The sequence below is a fragment of the Quercus lobata genome, chromosome 7 (assembly GCF_001633185.2).
Source record: "Quercus lobata isolate SW786 chromosome 7, ValleyOak3.0 Primary Assembly, whole genome shotgun sequence".
Taxonomy (NCBI): Eukaryota; Viridiplantae; Streptophyta; class Magnoliopsida; order Fagales; family Fagaceae; genus Quercus; species Quercus lobata.
The window spans coordinates 36,005,858-36,024,698 of record NC_044910.1 but is presented as its reverse complement, the minus strand read 5'-3'; the positions used below and the strand labels follow the sequence as shown (position 1 = coordinate 36,024,698).

Sequence of the window (18,841 nt, the reverse complement as noted above, 5' to 3'; positions counted from 1 at the left end):
AAATTTTGACTTTGCAAAAAAATTATAACACAACTTACTCATATATTAAAAAATTCTAACAAATAAACATAATAAATTGATATACTATCTTTTTAAGTATTTACACAAGTGTTATTTTATTGTTTAAATTGATCTCAAGTATTATATATGTATGTGTATACAGTGTGTGCTAATTAATTGTAAAATTTGTCCTCCATGAAATCAAATTTAGGCTTCATCACTAATTACGTTTTGATTTATTCTTTTGTTAGAGTTACTCTTACAATCCTGTAATTAGTTTTTTATTTTGAGTGTGTTTAGAATGCTCTACTTACTATCTAAACCGATGAACCTCTTCTCTCCCCTAGAAACTTTTTTCCTCCTTGTATGCTTGGTAAAAATTACGTTTCGATTTATTCTTTTGTTAAAATTACTCTTACAAGCTTGTCATTAGGGTTTTTTTTTTTTTTTTTTTCTGAGCGTGTTTAGAATGTTCTACTTACTATTTGAACCGACAAACCTCCTTTCCCTTAGATACTTTTTGTCTTCATTGTATACTTAGTGCTCAGGAAGTAAATTTAGTGTCACAAATATTTTCACAATTTTACCACAATTTTATTACGTGACAATTTGTAAGTGGTGAAAATAAAATAGTCAGTTCATGTGAGTTTATAATTTCATCACTTATAAGTTGCCATATAATAAAATTGTGAAAAAATTTGTGACGTTAGATCTACTCGGACAAAAGGGTGCATCATGCATGGTCGGCTAGGTAATGTTCACTTATTGGATTGAGAGTTGTGACATTCGTGACTTGATATGCCTATTCTGAAAGAAAAAAAGATACTTTGTCACAATAAACTCTGCCACAGGTGTCATGTCATTTTTTTATTTTCTTTCTATCCTCTTTTTCATTTTTGTGGCCCCAGGGGGTGTGCATGTCGATCCCTGGTGTGCTGATAAAAACCAACACAAACCCAAAAGATAAAAGATCATATTCTACTAGCCTACTCAATTTGTTCTATATAGGGTCCAGCCTTCTGCACTGGGAATTTTTTTTTTTTTTTTTTATCAACAAAAATTGAAAGCAATATGTGCTTAAATGGCTCATCCAGCTATCAACATGTGGCATTTGGCCTTTTTCATTATAGCTAGGTGCTCCCTTGTGGCTTTTTATATAGATTCTTTGCCTACCATCATTTTAGATCAGCAATTTGATCATTCTTAGCACTACAGGAAATATGTGTATGAGTTACTAAAGTTAACCCTCTTTTATTTTGGTGAGACAAACACAATTTGACTTTCCATGTGTCCATGACAGGTTTTGATGGTGTTTTCTTTTCCACTTTCATGAAAACTTCATACCCTTTGATTTATCACAGATACAGAATAGTATTTGAACAATTTTTTTATTGAAAGGAGAAGCTGTGAACGTCGTGAAATGTTTATTTGGAATTTGTTGGGTATGACTACTCCTTCTTTTGTTTTTTATACGGGTACTGTTTTGGATAAATTTATTTTCTGAACTAAAAAATAAACGAAACACTGTAACAGAGATATTTTTTAAATGTTAAATTTACCGTGTAGACCATTTTTTATAGTTGCTAAAGTTACATTTGGTGGTCATAACGACTTACTGTTAATGTAAGTTCACCATTTGCGATTATAGTCATGACGTGCATGGAACAGTATGCATTATCCAATGTGGAAAAAAAAAAAAAAACGAAAACGCAGCTTCACAAACACAGACGCAGCTTCAGTGGAATTCAAACGGATACATAGTATAAAAATATGTAACAATCAGGAGATTTGCTCTATGATCCAATTCAATTAATATAGATTATAGAATCACTATTGATGATTATTCTAAAGTCAAATTGTATATTATTGTAGCCTAAATTTCTAAGAATCATAAGATATTATTCCAGTGAATATAATCTTGCTTCTTGGGTATTTGGGTCACAATGGTCCAACCCTAAGCATGAGTCATCATTATATTTGAAACTTGTTTATATTAAGTAATGGATCTATTTTTATTTACTTTTTTTAGTGGTGGCTTAATTCAATTTTTAAAAAATAAAAAAAGGAGGAGTGCCTTAATTCGTATTATTGCGTGGCACATACACTCAAACTTAATTAAGAATTGAAAGCAACATCAAATTGAATTTGAGTTTGGCTTTATCTTTGTTCCTTTTCCATTTTGGTGGAGTAAAGAACATGAAAACCCCTGCTGTTTCTCCTCTCTGCAATGAGTTGTCCAACTCATTTTTAACTTCTTGTTTTGTGTTTTCATTTTTAAAGATTGGCTTGCAGTTTAAGTATAAAGTACATGCTACATAGTGGTGAACAAGTACATGAACTTCTCCAAGGGGTTGTTTGAGTTAAAAATAGATTCTTATATGCGAGTGCTCTAATCACATGAAACCTGACTTCCTCTTTCATCACATGAATTGGAAATTTCTCAGAGAATAGAGAACGTGAACCTATATATATATATATATTTGAGGCATTACATATGGGATGAATGGATACAACTGGGCCATGTGTACCACAATGAAAATATTGGGGGTAGGGGGCATGGCAAAAAGATAATTCAACTCTATTTTCAAGCTTTATCAAGCCCATTATTTTTCCTTCCTTTGATTTATCACAGATAAACCCCAGAATAAGCAATTTGACACAATTTTTTTTATTAAACAAGAAAGCAATGTGACACTCGATAACAAATGTTATTGGGAATTTGTCTGGGATAATGACCTACTCTACCTTTTCTCTTTTTATAGTATAAAAATATGTAACAATCAGGAGATTTGCTCTATGATCCAATTCAGTTAATATAGATTATAGAATCACTATTGATGATTATTCTAAAGTCAAATTGTATATTATTGTAGCCTAAATTTCTAAGAATCATAAGATATTCCAGTGCATATCCTCTTGCTTCTTGGGTATTTGGGTCTCAATGGTCCAACCCTAAGCATGAGTCATCATTATATTTGAAACTTGTTTTATATTACGTAAAGGATATATTTTTATTTGTTTATTTTAATGATGCCTTAATTCAATTTTAAAAAAAAATAAAAAAAGGAGGAGTGCCTTAATTCGTATTATTGTGTGGCACATGCACTCAAACTTAATTGAGAATTGAAAGCAACATCAAATTGAATTTGAGTTTGGCTTTATCTTTGTTTCAATTCCTTTTCCATTTTGGTCAAGTAAAGAACATGGAAACCCCTGCTGTTTCTCCTCTCTGCAATGAGTTGTCATTGGTCAATACAGCTTTCGTAAAACACAAAACAACGAGTTAAAAATGAGTTGGAAACTTGGGAAGAGTAAACGTTATTATTGGTGCATAAACATGATTTGTCATGATATATTCTTTTCACATGGATATACATGGTGTAAATTTAAATAATATTATATTATTTAATAATAATTTTTTATAAGGTTAATATTTTGAAAACTCTACCGCTAGATTACATATTTATTAAATTTTTAATACTCACATTAAATTTCATATCAATTGAAATGTTATTTATTATTTAATTTATAAACTTATCTATTATGCACAATTTTATAATATAAAAACTTTGAATTTTAAACATTTATAGATGAGATAAATATTGATCTTTAATTAACTTGAGACTAGCGTGGACGTGGAGGTTATATGGATAAAATGTAATTCAACTGTGGACTTGTTGAAATTCGTATCCAATAAAAAAAATATTAAGATCTGTAAGATTATTTGAAATTAGACCATGTATAACTTGAACTCATCCTACAATAAAGGAAATTCAAAAAGTTATTGACTTATTCTTCTTCTTCTTTTTATTTATTAGTATTATTTTTATACTTTTTAAAGGAATTCTAATGGTTTTTGGTGTAGGTTTTGATCATCAAACCTCTTGTGTTTAGATTAATTTTTTGTTGATTTGCTAATTCATTGAAAGTGGGTAAAATTGGGTTTCAATTAACTCAATTAATAAAGTCTTTATAGTTAAATAAAAGATTTTGAATTCAATTTCTGACTATACCAAAAATTGATTGATACTTAGTCTGATAATAAAGACTATAATTATTAAAAAAAAAAAAATTGTCGGTAAAAGAACCCATTATATTTAGAAAAATTGAGATTTTTTTTTTTTTTTTGAGTTAAGAAAAATGGAGATTCTAAAATAGGGTATATGAAGTATGAACAAATAAAGTAAAAGTAAAAAAAAGCTAGTCTGAACGCATGCTTAAACAAAACGAATAAAACTAACAAATGGGCATATTATCTTCCAGAGAATATTGTACTATTTGTTCCTCAAAAAAAAGAAAAGAAAAGAATACTGTACTATTTTGCTTATTCGTCCTTTAGAAAAAGTGAAAAAGAAGAAAGTAAAAAAAAGATCAACTGGGAAGAAAGGAAAATCCATGGTCTGACTTCTGTGCTCTTATTTTATTCCCAGAAAGGACAGATATTAAAGATTAATTATGCTGTGAACATATGAGTTATAGACTCATGACAGTAATGTTTAGCATGTAGTGACTGGCATTATGTTGGCAACTTTGTCATTAATCTGAAAGGGCTAAGCTAGCAGAAGAGACAGGTCTCTGGCTCAAATTCAAAGTGTAGTTCAACTATATTAAACTTGAATAGGGCTAGTTGGTGTAGTCCAGAAAGGATAGAGCTGGGCCTGCTTTCATTCCTATTTTGTTTTCTATGCAGGCCTTTAGTCCAAACTCAAATGGGATTGAGACCCATAGTTGTACTTGTATATGACTTTATTTATACCCCTATGATGGAAAAATTATGTCACAACAACCTTCCTCTCATAATATGTGAGTCTCATGAATTATGAGAGAGAGATCTTTCGAGACCGTCTCATGAGATGGAGTGGTGTTTATTTCACACGTACTATTGCAAACAAATTACACATAGCTTAACATAGTACAATTTTGCATTGAACTCGTGACTTGCCTGTGTGTACTTTATATGTAATAGTGTGTGAAATGGTTATTACCCATTTATAGATTTGCTCCTTAGATACATTGTCTACAAAACTGCCAAAACAGCAACCAAACTATTACCCTAAGATGACCACTAGATGGTAACTTTGGCAAGCTTTTCCATCAATATAGGACATTCAACTAGTATTATTGCAGAATTATTGGCTGTTAAGGAAGGTTTAATTCTAGTTTAGAATATGGGTTTCGCAAGTATTTTTCTTGAAATCAACTCCATTTTGCTATCCTTTTAAGTTTTAAAACAAGTTTTTTTTTTAATTTTTTTTTTTAAGAGTAAGTTTTAAAACAAGTTGATTTTGTTGATTGAAAAAAAAAAAAAGTTGATTTTGAATACATATTTTTTAAAGACAAATTTGAGGAATCTTTCTTAAATTGCAAAAGCATGCCTCATTTTATTTTTAAATTTTGATGACATTTTAATTTTGTCTTCTTTTTTTCAAAAAAAATAACCATTTCCATTTTAGCCAATGGACAATACTAATAGTTTGAATTAGGAATCTAGTGCTTTTTTTTTTTTTTTTTCTTTCTAAAATCATCCTAATAATTCTTCTTTTTTTGGAATCAAATTGAGATTGAATTTTTATCTGTAACATTTGTCGACCTTATGTGTATATCATAGAAAAGTTGCATATATACTTATTACATTATTTGAGCTTTTGATTAACAAGAATAAAATAAAAAAATAAAAAGGCAACGATTTCTATTTTAGTCGACTGACAATAATAATAGTTTGAATTAAGAATCTAGTGCTTTTTTTTTTTTCTTTCTAAAATCATCCTAATACTTCTTCTTTTTTTGGAATCAAATTGAGATTGAATTTTTATCTGTAACATCTGTCGACCTTATGTGTATATCATAGAGAAGTTGCATATATACTTGTTACATTATTTGAGCTTTCGATTAACAAGAATTAAAAAAAAAAAAAAAAAAGGCAACGATTTCCATTTTAGCCGACTCACAATAATAATAGTTTGAATTAAGAATCTAGTGCTTTTTTTTCTTTCTTTCTAAAATCATCCTAATACTTCTTCTCTTTTTGGAATCAAATTGAGATTGAATTTTTATCTGTAACATCTGTCGACCTTATGTGTATATCATAGAAAAGTTGCATATATACTTATTACATTATTTGAGCTTTTGATTAACAAGAATAAAAAATAAAAATAAAAAGTTATTTTCAAAAAAGCAAAGAAAAAAGAATAAAAAAGTGAGTTCACACCTTAAGATTTCGTGGGAAACCTATTTCAGTAAATGATGCCTTTTGAAATTTCCAAATGCTTATAGACTCGGATGCCATTTCCACTTACCCTTTACATATTCAATGCACTTCGTACACTTGCAAAAAGAATCCTACTCTTGCAGTCCAAATGGGTTACAAAGAATCCTACTCTTGCAGTCCAAATGGGTTCATATGAAGGCAATGGGCATCTCCTTTCAAAGGCGCATTTAAATCTCTTGATACAAGTCCAAACTCCCAAGTGGTCCATTTCAGATTACAAAATCCTGTAGTTGAGTCATTTTTCCTATTTATGGGTCCAACTATTGAATTAGGTGCTTCTTATTTAATCTAATTTTTTTATTACATCCATTCCAATTTCCTTCCTTTCGTCTAAATGCAATAAATGCAAAGGGTAGAGACAAACTTAGTTATTCAACAATTTGATTCAAAGATTGGAAATTTGAACCCACATCATTGTTTTGATTTTTTTTTTTTTTTTTTTTTTGGAGCATTGCCAAACCAAATTTACTTTTAAGAGAAAATAAGGGCTGTAGCCCGTAGGTGCTCATTAATGTATAGACACCTAGGGGGCGGCGCCACCTTAAGGCTAGGGTGGTCTCAAGACCACCTTGACTTGATTTTTTTTTTTTTTATATAATAATTTAAAAAAATTTATTTGTCTACCCTTCAAAAAAAAATTTGTGAATGCCCTCAGTTTTTTTTATGCCAATAAAATTAAATTTTGCCCCATAATTTGTTCTACATTTATTGGATGAATGATTGCTTGGTTGTGTACATTGAAAGAGATATAGTTTGTAGTATTGATAATGAGCCTATCATATAACAATTTTAAAATATAAAAACTTGTAGAAGGCAATTGTAAACTTTATATTTACGTGTTTTTTATTATTGTTGTTGTCAATATATGAATTTCTCTTTGTATTAAATTGTATAATTTATGCTTCTTAAGGAATACCCTAAGAAAAATTCCTGGAGCCACCTATTGTAGACATCCCATGAATTATGAAAGAAAATACTTGCTTAATCGAATAAATAGAAATTCGGTTGCTTTTTATATGCAAAACTTAAATTTAGTCTAGAAAGAAATTCATTTTCATGGGCTGGCTAGCTTAGCATAGGCTCATCTTACACACACAAGTATTTCCTATAATTTCTTTTTCTTTTTTGGTGGATCTATTCCTTTTAGACATCCCATTTCCTCAATTGGCTCAAACCTATACCACAGTTTGTTTATCAATAAGTATAGTGAAACAAAATAAAAAATATTATAAATTTTTTCATAACTATTTGAGTTGACTGATAATAATTGTTGCACAATACAAGGTTGTGAAATAATTTTTGAAAAAAGAAGATTATATTCTTAATATTACTCTTATGGTATTTACCATGAGCATGTGAAGTTTTACTGCTTTATTGTGCAATATTTAGACATTTAAGGCCCTTTTAGTAAGGTATTTCAAATAACCATTTTCAATTTTTAAATAACATTACATATTTTTTTACACATTTTTTCATCTACATGTATTTCAAAAAAACTACAAATAACACTATTTAAACTTCTCTATCAAACGGGGCTTAGACTTCCTTGTTCTTAGACTTCCTTGTTCTTGACAATGAATGCATTCCATTGGAAACTGGGGCCTTTTAGCTCCCAGTCAAAAAGACACACCAGCAAACAGATTTAATTTCAACCCCCCAATTTCTTCTTAGACAAGATGGTAAAAAGAAAGAAAAAGATGGGTTTCCTAATACACACGCCAAGCCCACACTCCCCCACATATTCAAAGAGATTCCCTCCCCTCCATGCCTCTCTCTCTCTCTCTCTCTCTCTCTGTGAAGATATATGGACCATGACTTATAGAATTCTGATTCTAAGCAGAATCAAGATGGCCAACAAAAGGAGAGGGTAGGCCATAAGAGAGCACCTAAAAAGCAACGCTGATAAGAAGAGTATCAAAGTGTGCATGCCTCTGTTGTTCCCTTTTTTTTTACTTCACTCCTCTATTCCTCTTTCATGGCTCCACCACTATCTTTTTTTTGACCAAACCCTATTCTTTCTTGATCGTGTGAAATTCTCATAGCTCCCAAATTTTTCTTGCTCTTCACACTCGTCCCTACAATACCCACAAAAGTTGTTATAGTAAGAAACATCTTTAGTTGAAATGTCAAGTCCAAAACCTTGGAGATTTGGCTTTATATATTACACTACTGTTAGGCATATATCAATATGCTATATATGTGCATGGCTCATGCTGTCCTTGACGGACGTATATATATTTCATTATGTGAGTGCGTGTACCTAACGCTTGCTAGGCTGCTAGCTAGTTGGTCTTACAGTCAAACTCAAACCCTTTTAACAAACCTAGCTAGTTTTCTTATGCCTTGAGAGAGGAAAAATGTTTTGGCATACAATTCCTATAAATTCTCATTTCAGTGAGAAGCCCTGTCCTCTCTTTTTCTTTTTCTTCAGTATCCTCTTTTACTTTATTTTTTTGTTTCTCTCTCTTTTCCTTGCACGAATTCAATAATAAATACACCCTATACAACTAACAAACTGTCCCCTCTGCTCTTAGATTTCTCTTCTTCCTCCCTCTCCTTTTTGGCTCTCTGTCTCTCCCAAAGGGTAAGAGCTAGCCATATTATACATATCAAATGTCTAGAAAAGCAAGCAAAAGAGTGAGTTTCAGTCCGGATGTGAATGATAAGCCGGCAATCTTTCTCAAACATGGTGGAGGTACCAGAGTGGCTGGAGGCAGGAAAAGGGTCATCGGAATTTGGAGTTTCAGCAGGCTGCCCAAAGACTCAGAATTCTCTCCTGTCAAATTTCTAGAGCGCCTGCAGGCTAAGGTGGTCGGAACTATACGTTTAATGTCCCTGAGAAGGTCGTCTTCACGGAAGGTTTCCTCGTCTTTGGTTAGATCACGCTCAGTATCCGACCCTATTGACTCCCATCGAGCTGAAGCCATAGAGGACTGCATCGAGTTCTTGAATTCTTCTTCATCTTTGCCGCGATCAAATTCAGTTTCCTCAAGATCTTGCTAGAGTATTTTGGCTTGGCTTTGGAAAACATGTATCATCATGTATATGAAAACGATTCTACGATTCATTTACCATAAGCAAGTCTAAGATTCATTGATCATAAGAAATAGTGCTGTTTAGATATAGGAAAACTATGTATCATGCAAATTGCACCATTAGTTTACTATACTACAAAAGGCAGTAAGAACATTTTATGATCTACATCCAATGGACTTTCAGTGAAACTCAGTCAAACTTGTAAAGTTGCCATGTAAATCCCCTTTTCAATTCATTGAGCATAAGAAATGGTTCTGTTTAGAGATAGAAAAATTATGTATCATGAAAATTGCACCATTAGCGTACTATACTACAAAAGGCAGTAAGAACATGCATCCATAGGACCTACAGTCAAACTTGCAAAGCTGCCATGTAAATCACCCGAGATAAATTTACAATGCAGAAATATGCAATGCAACCTATAGCATCTTAGCTGGATTTCAACTATAGGGAACATAATGGAGTGGATGATCATTGGCCCGAGAGAGAGAGAGAGAGAGTATGGTAGATCAACTACATTGAAAGTTACCAGTCTTGATTGATATTTCACAACCACACAGCTCATACTCATAGACATGGACCATACTGGGACGTTGAGCCTGTCTAATATTCAAAGTGAAAAGTCACTGTTGTCAGGACCACAACTTGAAAATCAGCGAATATCCCACTTTGATTTCTGCTTTTATTTCTGTCTTTTGACCTGACGATACAGACAAATTTACTCAAGAAATATACGATCATTGTACAAGATAGTGAAGATACCACGGTACCACTTCCTAGTACTGAATGCTTTCCCGTATAATTTTGCAAGTCAGTTCCATAAATCACCTCAATATTATCTTGTAGCCAATATACCAGAAATAAATTGAAATATGTTATCGAAGATGCTCCCAACAATTTGTGGGACAAGTAAACCAGTATGAGGAAAAAGCAATGGGAGTTTTAGCACAACAAAAAGTTTTTAAGGCCTACACTAATTATTGTCTATCCATTCATCAAGTAATTACTCATATAACAAATTTAGCAACTTGAGTTTGTTATACGTCATGATCAAGAATCCAAGGAGAGCTTTTCAAGTTCTTGGATTCCATGACTGGACGCTTTCTTCAATTCAAGAGCTCTCTTATAAGGAGGGGCAATAGGGGGCTGTACAGGATCCAAGCTCTTGTAAGTTCCATCAGCAACTTTTGGTAACGGATACGACCGGTCAGAATCATACCCAGAGAGGTCCCCGCAAGCTAGAAATGGGATATACACCTTATTTGGCCCTTCCAACCATCCACTACTGCAATCTGTTATCCAACATAATATCATTACTTCCACGTGAACTAACAAATATGATGATAAAATTGGCCCCATCAAACAAGAAGCCATAATTCAACCAAAATCCAAAAAAGGGGAAGAAGATGAAAGCTTTAGGAATTTTCTTTTCAAACTGTGACCATTTGTAAATTGTCCAAGTTTGAGACATAATCCATTAAGCAATAATGCAATTCTAAGCATGTCTAATCAATACATCATACATACAGATGCAATCATGTAGAACATCACATTACCTAGATCTTCTCCTCCAGATGGACTCCCCACCTTTTCTAGCAAGCGATATAGATCTTTTGGATTAAATCCTTCAGGAGGGGAATAATTCTCGCAAACTGCAAAGGCCTCTGTATGAAAAGAGTTAAAAGAATTAGCTTTTACTACAAATTTTATCATAAAGATGATTAAGAAGACTACTCTTCATTTCAACTCGGGAAATAGTGATGACCATGACAATTAATCTCATGTTACGGCAGATTTTCCTTAATTTGTAATAATTTCAAAATTGCTGAGTGACTCTGGGAAAGGTGTAAAATAGAAGTGTCAATTTTTTATATAATTATATTTTATTTACTGAAAGAAGAAAAGAAAGTGCCTCCAAGTACAGGGGTTGTGTACTAGAGGGAAATAGAAAGTGTTACCTATACTGGAATTACGGCTGCTTTTTGGTTTTGCAAAAGTCACAAGAGGGAAAAATAATTTCAGCTGCAGCAAAGAAGCAAGACATTAAGAACATTCCATATAGGCTTGGTTCTCATCATGCACTAATAAGGCATAAACAGACAAACACTAATGCCAAAGATGACAAGCATAGAAAGGGAACAAAGATGTGCCAACACTTTCCGAAGGCACTTCCTCTTAGTTATTCACTATAGTTCTTTCTTTTTAAAGAAAGGGGTGGTAGAGCAAGATTTGCACAATTGATATTCATCATAGACATGCTTATCCAAAAAGAAAATATTCATCATAGACATGATTAATTATTGTTGGATGGGGCTTGAATCAATTGGTTAGGTGCATGGAATATCATGCACAACGCCGACACCAAACTATTCCTTTATGAAGTGGGTTACACCTTAATTGATATCTACTTGTATTATAACTCTATAATGCCTTGGCCAAATTTGAAGTAATGTTGCACCACAAGTAGAAAAGCTCAACAGAAATTCCTCAGATCTATCATTAGTAGGTACCCACTGATTGAAAGCTTATTCAGTAGTGCACTCCCAGATTAGCACTGATCAGTATATATAAAATCAATTTGAGAATTGTATTCACCTCTTTTTCCTTTTCTTGTTTTATTATTGTTATTTTATTTTTTTTTTTTTTCTGTCAGGATTCAACAAAAAGCCCTTTGCCTTGGGCTATAAAAGGAGGTCCTTATTCCTGGCTTATTTTCAAATTTTCAGAAAATGTGATTTACCAATATTGTGAACACTTGGTAAAACCTAACATATTTGACAAGGAGGGTTAAATTGAATGGAAAAAAGGATCACACACGCTTTGCCCCTAAACCTCATGATATAATTTTGGAAAAAGACAGCAGTATCATATCACAGGAACTTAAGTACTGATATTGAGAATTTCAACAAGCATTTGATTTACCTGACAGTAAAGAAGACTTGTATCTTTCCCGCGAAATATTTTTGCAATAAACTTTCCACCTTCTCTAAGTACATGAGTAACAATTGTTAAACCCTGCAAGAAAGATGGTCCATGTGGAATCAATCTAATTCTAAACTTCAACAAAATTCACATATCATTGAAAGCAACTGCATCCTGAAAAACAGCAAGCAAGGAATAGAATGGCCAAAAACAGCAGTGAAAAATGGAAGAATTTGTGGAAAATATAAAGGATTCATGGAATGGCACTGGTTCAAATTTCAGTTGCAAAATTTTCTAGCTACAATTTAGTTACTGTGTAATCTCTCAAAATAAAGCAACCAAGAAATATAAGAGGAATTTTTTTTTTTTTTTTTACTTTCATGTAATTTTTGCTAGCATTGTGGATTCCTTGGTACACAAGGTGTGTACAGGGGAGTCTGTTTTTTAGCTATTTTTTATGCTGTAAAATTTTTATTTTATTGATAAAAAAAGAAAAAGAAAAAGAACATCAAATGTTCCTCTTACAAACTGCATTCATAAATTAAAATCATACATTTCTCCCTAACTTTCACCTAATTTTTAATCTAAACTGTTCATATTGATTAAAATTTAACATAGATACATAAATAAATCGATATATATATATATATATTTATATATATATATATAAAACATATGCATGTCACAAAGAACCACTGTAAACAAGGAGGACAAACCTCATAGTAGTCAATATTCCAATATTAACATGGAATATTTGAGAGAAAATGAATAATGAGGGACAGTAGCACACATGTAGTCATTACATGTATTTGTGCTTCTTCTGAAAAAGTAATCATTATCCAAGACTACTCACTATAGGAAGTTGTTCCCAAGAAAGACATTGGATGGTCTATGAGGAACCAGGATTTACCGCTAGTATAAGCTGGGACTGAACAAATTCATCCATGTCATGAAGACCAGTTACTGCAAAACAGCACAGCATAAAGCAAGGTAAAAGAACAATACTGGACCATTAAAAATAAATAAATGAAAACCATTATTTTACCATCAGGAGCACCATCACAAACAACCAGGTCAGCTTTGCAACCCTCAAAATGTCTAATAACCTGAAGAAAATTTGAGAGAAAAAAAAAAATGAAAGAAAGAAAGAGTAGGATAAACAATGGGTGACCAATATCATGATCCATAATGCAACAAAGAAATTCATTGTAAAAAAATATTGAACATGAATGACTGCAAAGTTGGACAAAAAATATGGGAATCTCTTGTCTGTATCATCCATATTGTCTAACTATCAAAACACACAACTCACTGGAGTTATTTGGCCATCATGAATCTATACGTGTAGATTGAAGTTGAACTGATTATGTAGTCATCATCAAAACATTAGACTTGAATAATGTGACTGACCCAAATCCAGCATAGCCACTGAAAGGAACCCAAAATGATTGAAATAACAGGGAAAGATTCCACTGAAATGAAAATGCCTTGCCCAACTAGTTGTGGTTAGTTAGGACATATATGCAGTCAATATAAACCATTTGGTTTTCATCATCTTCAAGATCAATCAAGAGTCTATATTAAGGTAGGTGTTGGGGACATCAAATAGACTTTTTTTTTTTTTTTTGACTAGTAAAATTTGGGACATCAAGTACACAAATGGATTGTGTAACCAGCCAAAACAAAACTTCAATCATTTTAATGCATAATATTTGTTGAATACTGACTAATGCCTCCCAAGTAGTATTAATGATCAGCAAACTTTCTAAAGAAACTTGATAGTCAAATTTAAAGTGCTCAAGAAAAACAAGAATTATTTTGAAATCCTACTAGAACACGAGCCATAACAAATTCAAATGGTCTATAAAATTATGCAAAAGCATCACATGTAATTTGTCTTCATACATCAAATGAAAACATATAACATAGACTTGAAGGCTGTCCTTACCACTTCAGCTGTTCGAGCATTTGTTATATCACCTTGCACCTGGATAACACCTTCAATTGGAGCCATGGGCTGCAAATCAATGGCTACAATCAGAGGAAGATCACTCTCCCTGCATATTATGTTGAAGTAGGAAGTTATGGTCTTGCTAGGGAAGTAGCATGCAAGGAGAAGATTTGATATTAACAGGATTACAAAATAAAAACACATTTCAAAACATGAATTTGTTTAAGAGTGACCACCAACCTCAATTGGTAGAAATATATAAGTTAACCTTTTAAGGCAAATGAAAGGGAACTCCAAAATTTTAATTAAATATTTATAACTTGATTTTAAGTATCATAACAGCTCAATGAGATTCCTAGATAAAGAAACATGGAATGAAATTTAGCTCTATAGAATAAGAAAAATGCATTGGCCAGATCAATCTCCAAATTTCGAAAAAATACCAACAGACAGAAATCAGTTTTCTGATTTTAAGGGCGTCAAAGAAAATTATAGACATCAACATCCAATCAGAATAGTAACTATATGCAGTACCTCTGAAACATTGAGTGCGACATACTAAAGGCTTGGTGATAGTTCTCCAGAACAAGAGTTTCATATTTCATTGGATCTAATTATTGAGAACTCAAAGGATTGAAAAACGGGTTATGATAATATAAAAATGCAAATTTGTCTAAGCACATTTTTACTTATCAAAAATAATAATATAAATGCAAATTCAACTTTAACCAAATTTGATTCCTATTGATTGGAAAGGAGGAATCTAAGACATCCAATGTGAAAATTTTTGAATAAGCGCAAAAGTTCCAAAGAAAACTTGACATAAGCAAGGTGGCCTACCTTGAGTCGGGAGAAAGCTTTGCTGGCAGATACAATCTCCGACTCAAAACCTACACATAAGAACAAGGTATTGAAATCCATTCAAGATGCTTCACATATTTTCACCACAAAAATTTGTCCACTAGGTATATACAGGGTAGGGAAGTCTGCTGCAAGCATTGGCGCATCAATCATCAAATATCCTGCCTCCAACAAGATGGAATGCAGGAAATATGTTTCAAAGTTCCAAACTGTGGTGTAACATGTCATTTGAAAGTAGGAAAATCATTTACTGACAAAGCATGATATGAAGTTAAGATGCTAAGAAAAAACTGATAAGTGATAACATAAATCTTGAGGTTGAACCCTTTCGGTGATAGTCAATGTGAATGCTGAAGTCACATCATTGCAAACAGTAACATTTTCTATAAAGCTCAAGAGTAGCTCAGTTAGTAAAGCAAACCTATCCCAGAAGGAGAGTAATGGGCTAATGGCTTTCTTTATAAAAGCAGTTTCACAATAAGAAGTCCTAGACCTAAAATTATGGATGATACAAAATATTGAATTATGTATACTATATATATTATCTATGAAATAAAATTCTACTTATCAAAAAAAAAAAAAAATAAAAGCAGTTTCACAACATAGTTCAAAGGAAGGTAAAATTAGCATTCCAAGAGAAAATACCTGACTCCAGCTACCAGGGGCAGCACATAAATCTACCACACGCTTCACTCCTGTCGATCAAATTCTAATTAAGGAGTTGAAGGTTCGATATGTACTTAAATCATAAATACAAAATATATTCAACAACAAAAAAAAAAAAGTTTTCAAAATTTAAATTTATTTCCTAAATCAACGTGCAGCCAAATATTTCAGATTTGTAGGATGGTTGGCTAACCAAAGAGAGTTGCACATTTCGAGGCATTTGGTCAATATTTTATTATTTTTCAATTTCAGCCTCAGAATGAAGAAAATTCCTTATTAAATAAAATAAAATAAAATAAACTGTTAATGGTAACAATGCCTATTTACAGGTTTTATTATTTCTTTTTTTGATAAAAAAAATAAAAATAAAAAAAAAAATAAAAAAAAACCTAAAAGGTTTATTATTTCTTTCAGTTTCAACAAAAGGATCATTAAAACCTAAAACATCTACACCTGAGTGCAGTAGGATCAACAACACAAATTGGGTCCAATACAGTTCTTTTCTTTTCTTTTTCTTTTTTTGGTTTCTTTTGTAAGTCAATATGGTTTTTTTTTTTTTTCTTCTATTTGTCTATTGATAATCAATCAGATGAATAGAAATTTCTATAGAATGCTTTGACAATCACTTGAGCTCCAGTTAAAAAAAAGACAAATTGGGTCCAATATAGTTCTAATGCACCTTCAAATATGTTGAATTCCTCATCTATTTGAAGGAGCTTAAAGGCACTTCGAGCACGCCAACCTTCTTCTTTTGCTTTTCTGTAGTATATATCCTACAAATGAACGAACTAATCACTAAAAAGCTGGGAAACAAAAGAGAGAAAGGAAATTCTCACAAAATGGAAAACCTACCCTCTTATCTCTTGAAGCTTTGCCCATGTTGTAAATAACTCGTACTTATGTAGGTGGTAACTTGAAAGACCAAACTCCTGCTAACAGGGATCAGTTCCAGATGATACCAGGAATTAAGCAAGTAAGTTTAATTACTTCCTTCTAAAAATTAATTTCCAGAACCAACAATGCAAAAACAGCTCAAAAATTGTGAACTATGCAACACAAAAACATTTATTAAAGACGTTAACAACCAAGAATATGACAGACTGCCATCATTCACATACTAAGTTCAAGTTGGATTTGGTACCAAAACCCATGTCTAAAACAAAGTCTAGACTGAGTAGTTCCTTAATGTATTAAGAAACAAGGCCAGCACTAGCTTTTAAAGAATCCTACTCCTAAAACCACTATGCCCATATTCAATTTTGAACTATTAACACCCTCTAGTCCTAATTAATAATAATTAATGACAGTCCAACATTCCCATATTGGCAACAATTCTCTTTCTAAAAGAAAAACAAAGTAGTTAATAAAAATATAATTCACAATAACCCTGATTAGCAGAAAGCAAATATTTGTTCTCATTGCACTAGTTTTTAGTTTAGTTTCAATGAATCGTCAATTCTTTCCATGATTGATTGCCACTATGGAAAAACTTGCTAAGGTAACCAAGCTAAAAACATACAAACTTTTCTCTCAGACATTTCTTCGAACACGTTAAATGCATACTCAAACATTGATATGAATAAAGAAAACAAGCAACTCAAACATATATGCATGCTGATAGGGTCAAAAAATGAAAAAATCATCGGCAACACAGATAAAATTATAGAGAATAGAGATACAAGCTTACCGGTTTTTGTTTTGGAATCGACAGGTGTTGGTTACACACGTCTGTTCGCTGAATTTTAAACCTAAAATGTTGTCGTTGGCGGTTTATTTCAGGACTTCTGACTGACAGAAGAACTTTTAGTTTGCAAGGATTAATGTTGGATATATGCATGCTGATAGGGTCAAAAAATGAAAAAATCATCGGCAACACAGATAAAATTATAGAGAATAGAGATACAAGCTTACCGGTTTTTGTTTTGGAATCGACAGGTGTTGGTTACACACGTATGTTCGCTGAATTTTAAACCTAAAATGTTGTCGTTGGCGGTTTATTTCAGGACTTCTGACTGACAGAAGAACTTTTAGTTTGCAAGGATTAATGTTGGACCTGCCACTGCTGCCCTCTCATGACATGAATAAAGTCACGATTGAAATATTGGGCCTAGATTCTCAAACCAAAAATAATAATGGGCCTTAAAAAATGCCACGGGAGAGAGAGAAGAAGAAAGTGGAGAGGGGAATATATATATGTGGGAATAATAGTGTTCAACACTTAAAAAAAAAAAAAAAAAAAGAAGCTATTATAATTATCCGAATCTGTCAAAAATTTTTATCATTCTCAACCGAATTTGCCATAAACTATTATGGCCCTCTACTGCAGCTTTGCCCATTACCAATTAAACCCATACAGTTTATTGTATTGTCGGCAAGAACTATTTGTAAATTATGTTTGATTTTCATTTGAGTTCCGTGGTCTATAAATAGCTAGTCAGTGTTTAAAGGAAGGCAGAATAGAGCCTTAGAGGTTTAGAAACCCTTTCTTCCTTTCTATGTAAAAACCTTGTTTAATCTAATAGTATCAATCAATCTTATGTAATCTTTTGCTCTCCTTTATGCTTTTAAGCAATCTTTTATATTTCTTTAGAGAATATGAGAAAAGGCACAAATAAACGTGAGTAATACAGAGGTGGACATATAAGAAATTCAAAGGGGTGTAAGACTAGCATGTAAAGAAATGTAAAAGATTGCTTAAAAGCATAAAGGAGAGCAACAGATTACATAAAATTGACTGATATTATTAGATTAAACAGGGTTTTTACATAGGAAGGAAGGGTTTCTAAACCTCTAAGGCTCTATTCTGTCTTCCTTCAAACACTAGCAAGCTATTTATAAACCATGAAACTCAATGAAAATCAAACATAATTTACAAATATTTCTTGCCGATAGTACAATAAGTTGCACGGGCTTCATTAGTACTGGACAAAGCTGCTGCAGAGGGCCATAATAACTTTTGGCAAATTCGGTTGAGAATGATAAAAGTTTCCGACAAATTCAGATATATATTTCTTCTAATTTTTTTTTTTTTTTATTAAGATGCAATCACTTGTAGTGTTTGTAGTGCATATGTAGTATTAAATTTTGGTCCAATTAGTTTACTCCTTATTCATAAGATACTTTGAAAATCCTATGGA

General features: G+C 32.2%; 1 protein-coding gene across 4 annotated transcripts; it reads right to left on the bottom strand.

Annotated features, from left to right (window-relative positions):
• Positions 1-9,956: 9,956 nt before the first annotated feature.
• LOC115953855 (putative tRNA (cytidine(32)/guanosine(34)-2'-O)-methyltransferase) lies at positions 9,957-17,938 on the bottom strand. Of its 4 annotated transcripts, none has more exons than XM_031071674.1 (12): positions 17,616-17,938; positions 16,557-16,633; positions 16,384-16,477; positions 15,684-15,733; positions 15,018-15,067; positions 14,175-14,283; positions 13,272-13,332; positions 13,137-13,189; positions 12,227-12,319; positions 11,263-11,326; positions 10,861-10,968; positions 9,957-10,596 (listed from the first exon to the last, which is right to left on the bottom strand). In XM_031071674.1, exons 2-12 carry the CDS (start codon positions 16,581-16,583, stop codon positions 10,355-10,357), a joined length of 951 nt encoding a protein of 316 aa, XP_030927534.1. In that variant the 5' UTR covers positions 16,584-16,633; positions 17,616-17,938; the 3' UTR covers positions 9,957-10,354. The 4 variants fall into 4 exon arrangements, with proteins under 4 accessions (XP_030927534.1, XP_030927536.1, XP_030927537.1 ...); XM_031071676.1 differs by having other exon boundaries at positions 16,557-16,636; positions 17,616-17,841; XM_031071677.1 differs by lacking the exon at positions 17,616-17,938 and adding an exon at positions 17,392-17,524 and having other exon boundaries at positions 16,557-16,636.
• Between the last annotated feature and the right edge of the window lie 903 nt (positions 17,939-18,841).

What these genes read in the sequence shown, in the direction of transcription:
- LOC115953855 (XM_031071674.1), bottom strand. Translation starts at nt 16,583, where the DNA reads ATGGGCAAAGCTTCAAGAGATAAGAGG. An exon ending in ATGCTCGAACAGCTGAAGTG is followed by an intron (nt 13,333 to 14,174) that starts GTAAGGACAGCC and finishes AATTTTCTTCAG; the next exon opens with GTTATTAGACATTTTGAGGG. An exon ending in ATCTGGAGGAGAAGATCTAG is followed by an intron (nt 10,597 to 10,860) that starts GTAATGTGATGT and finishes GTTGGATAACAG; the next exon opens with ATTGCAGTAGTGGATGGTTG.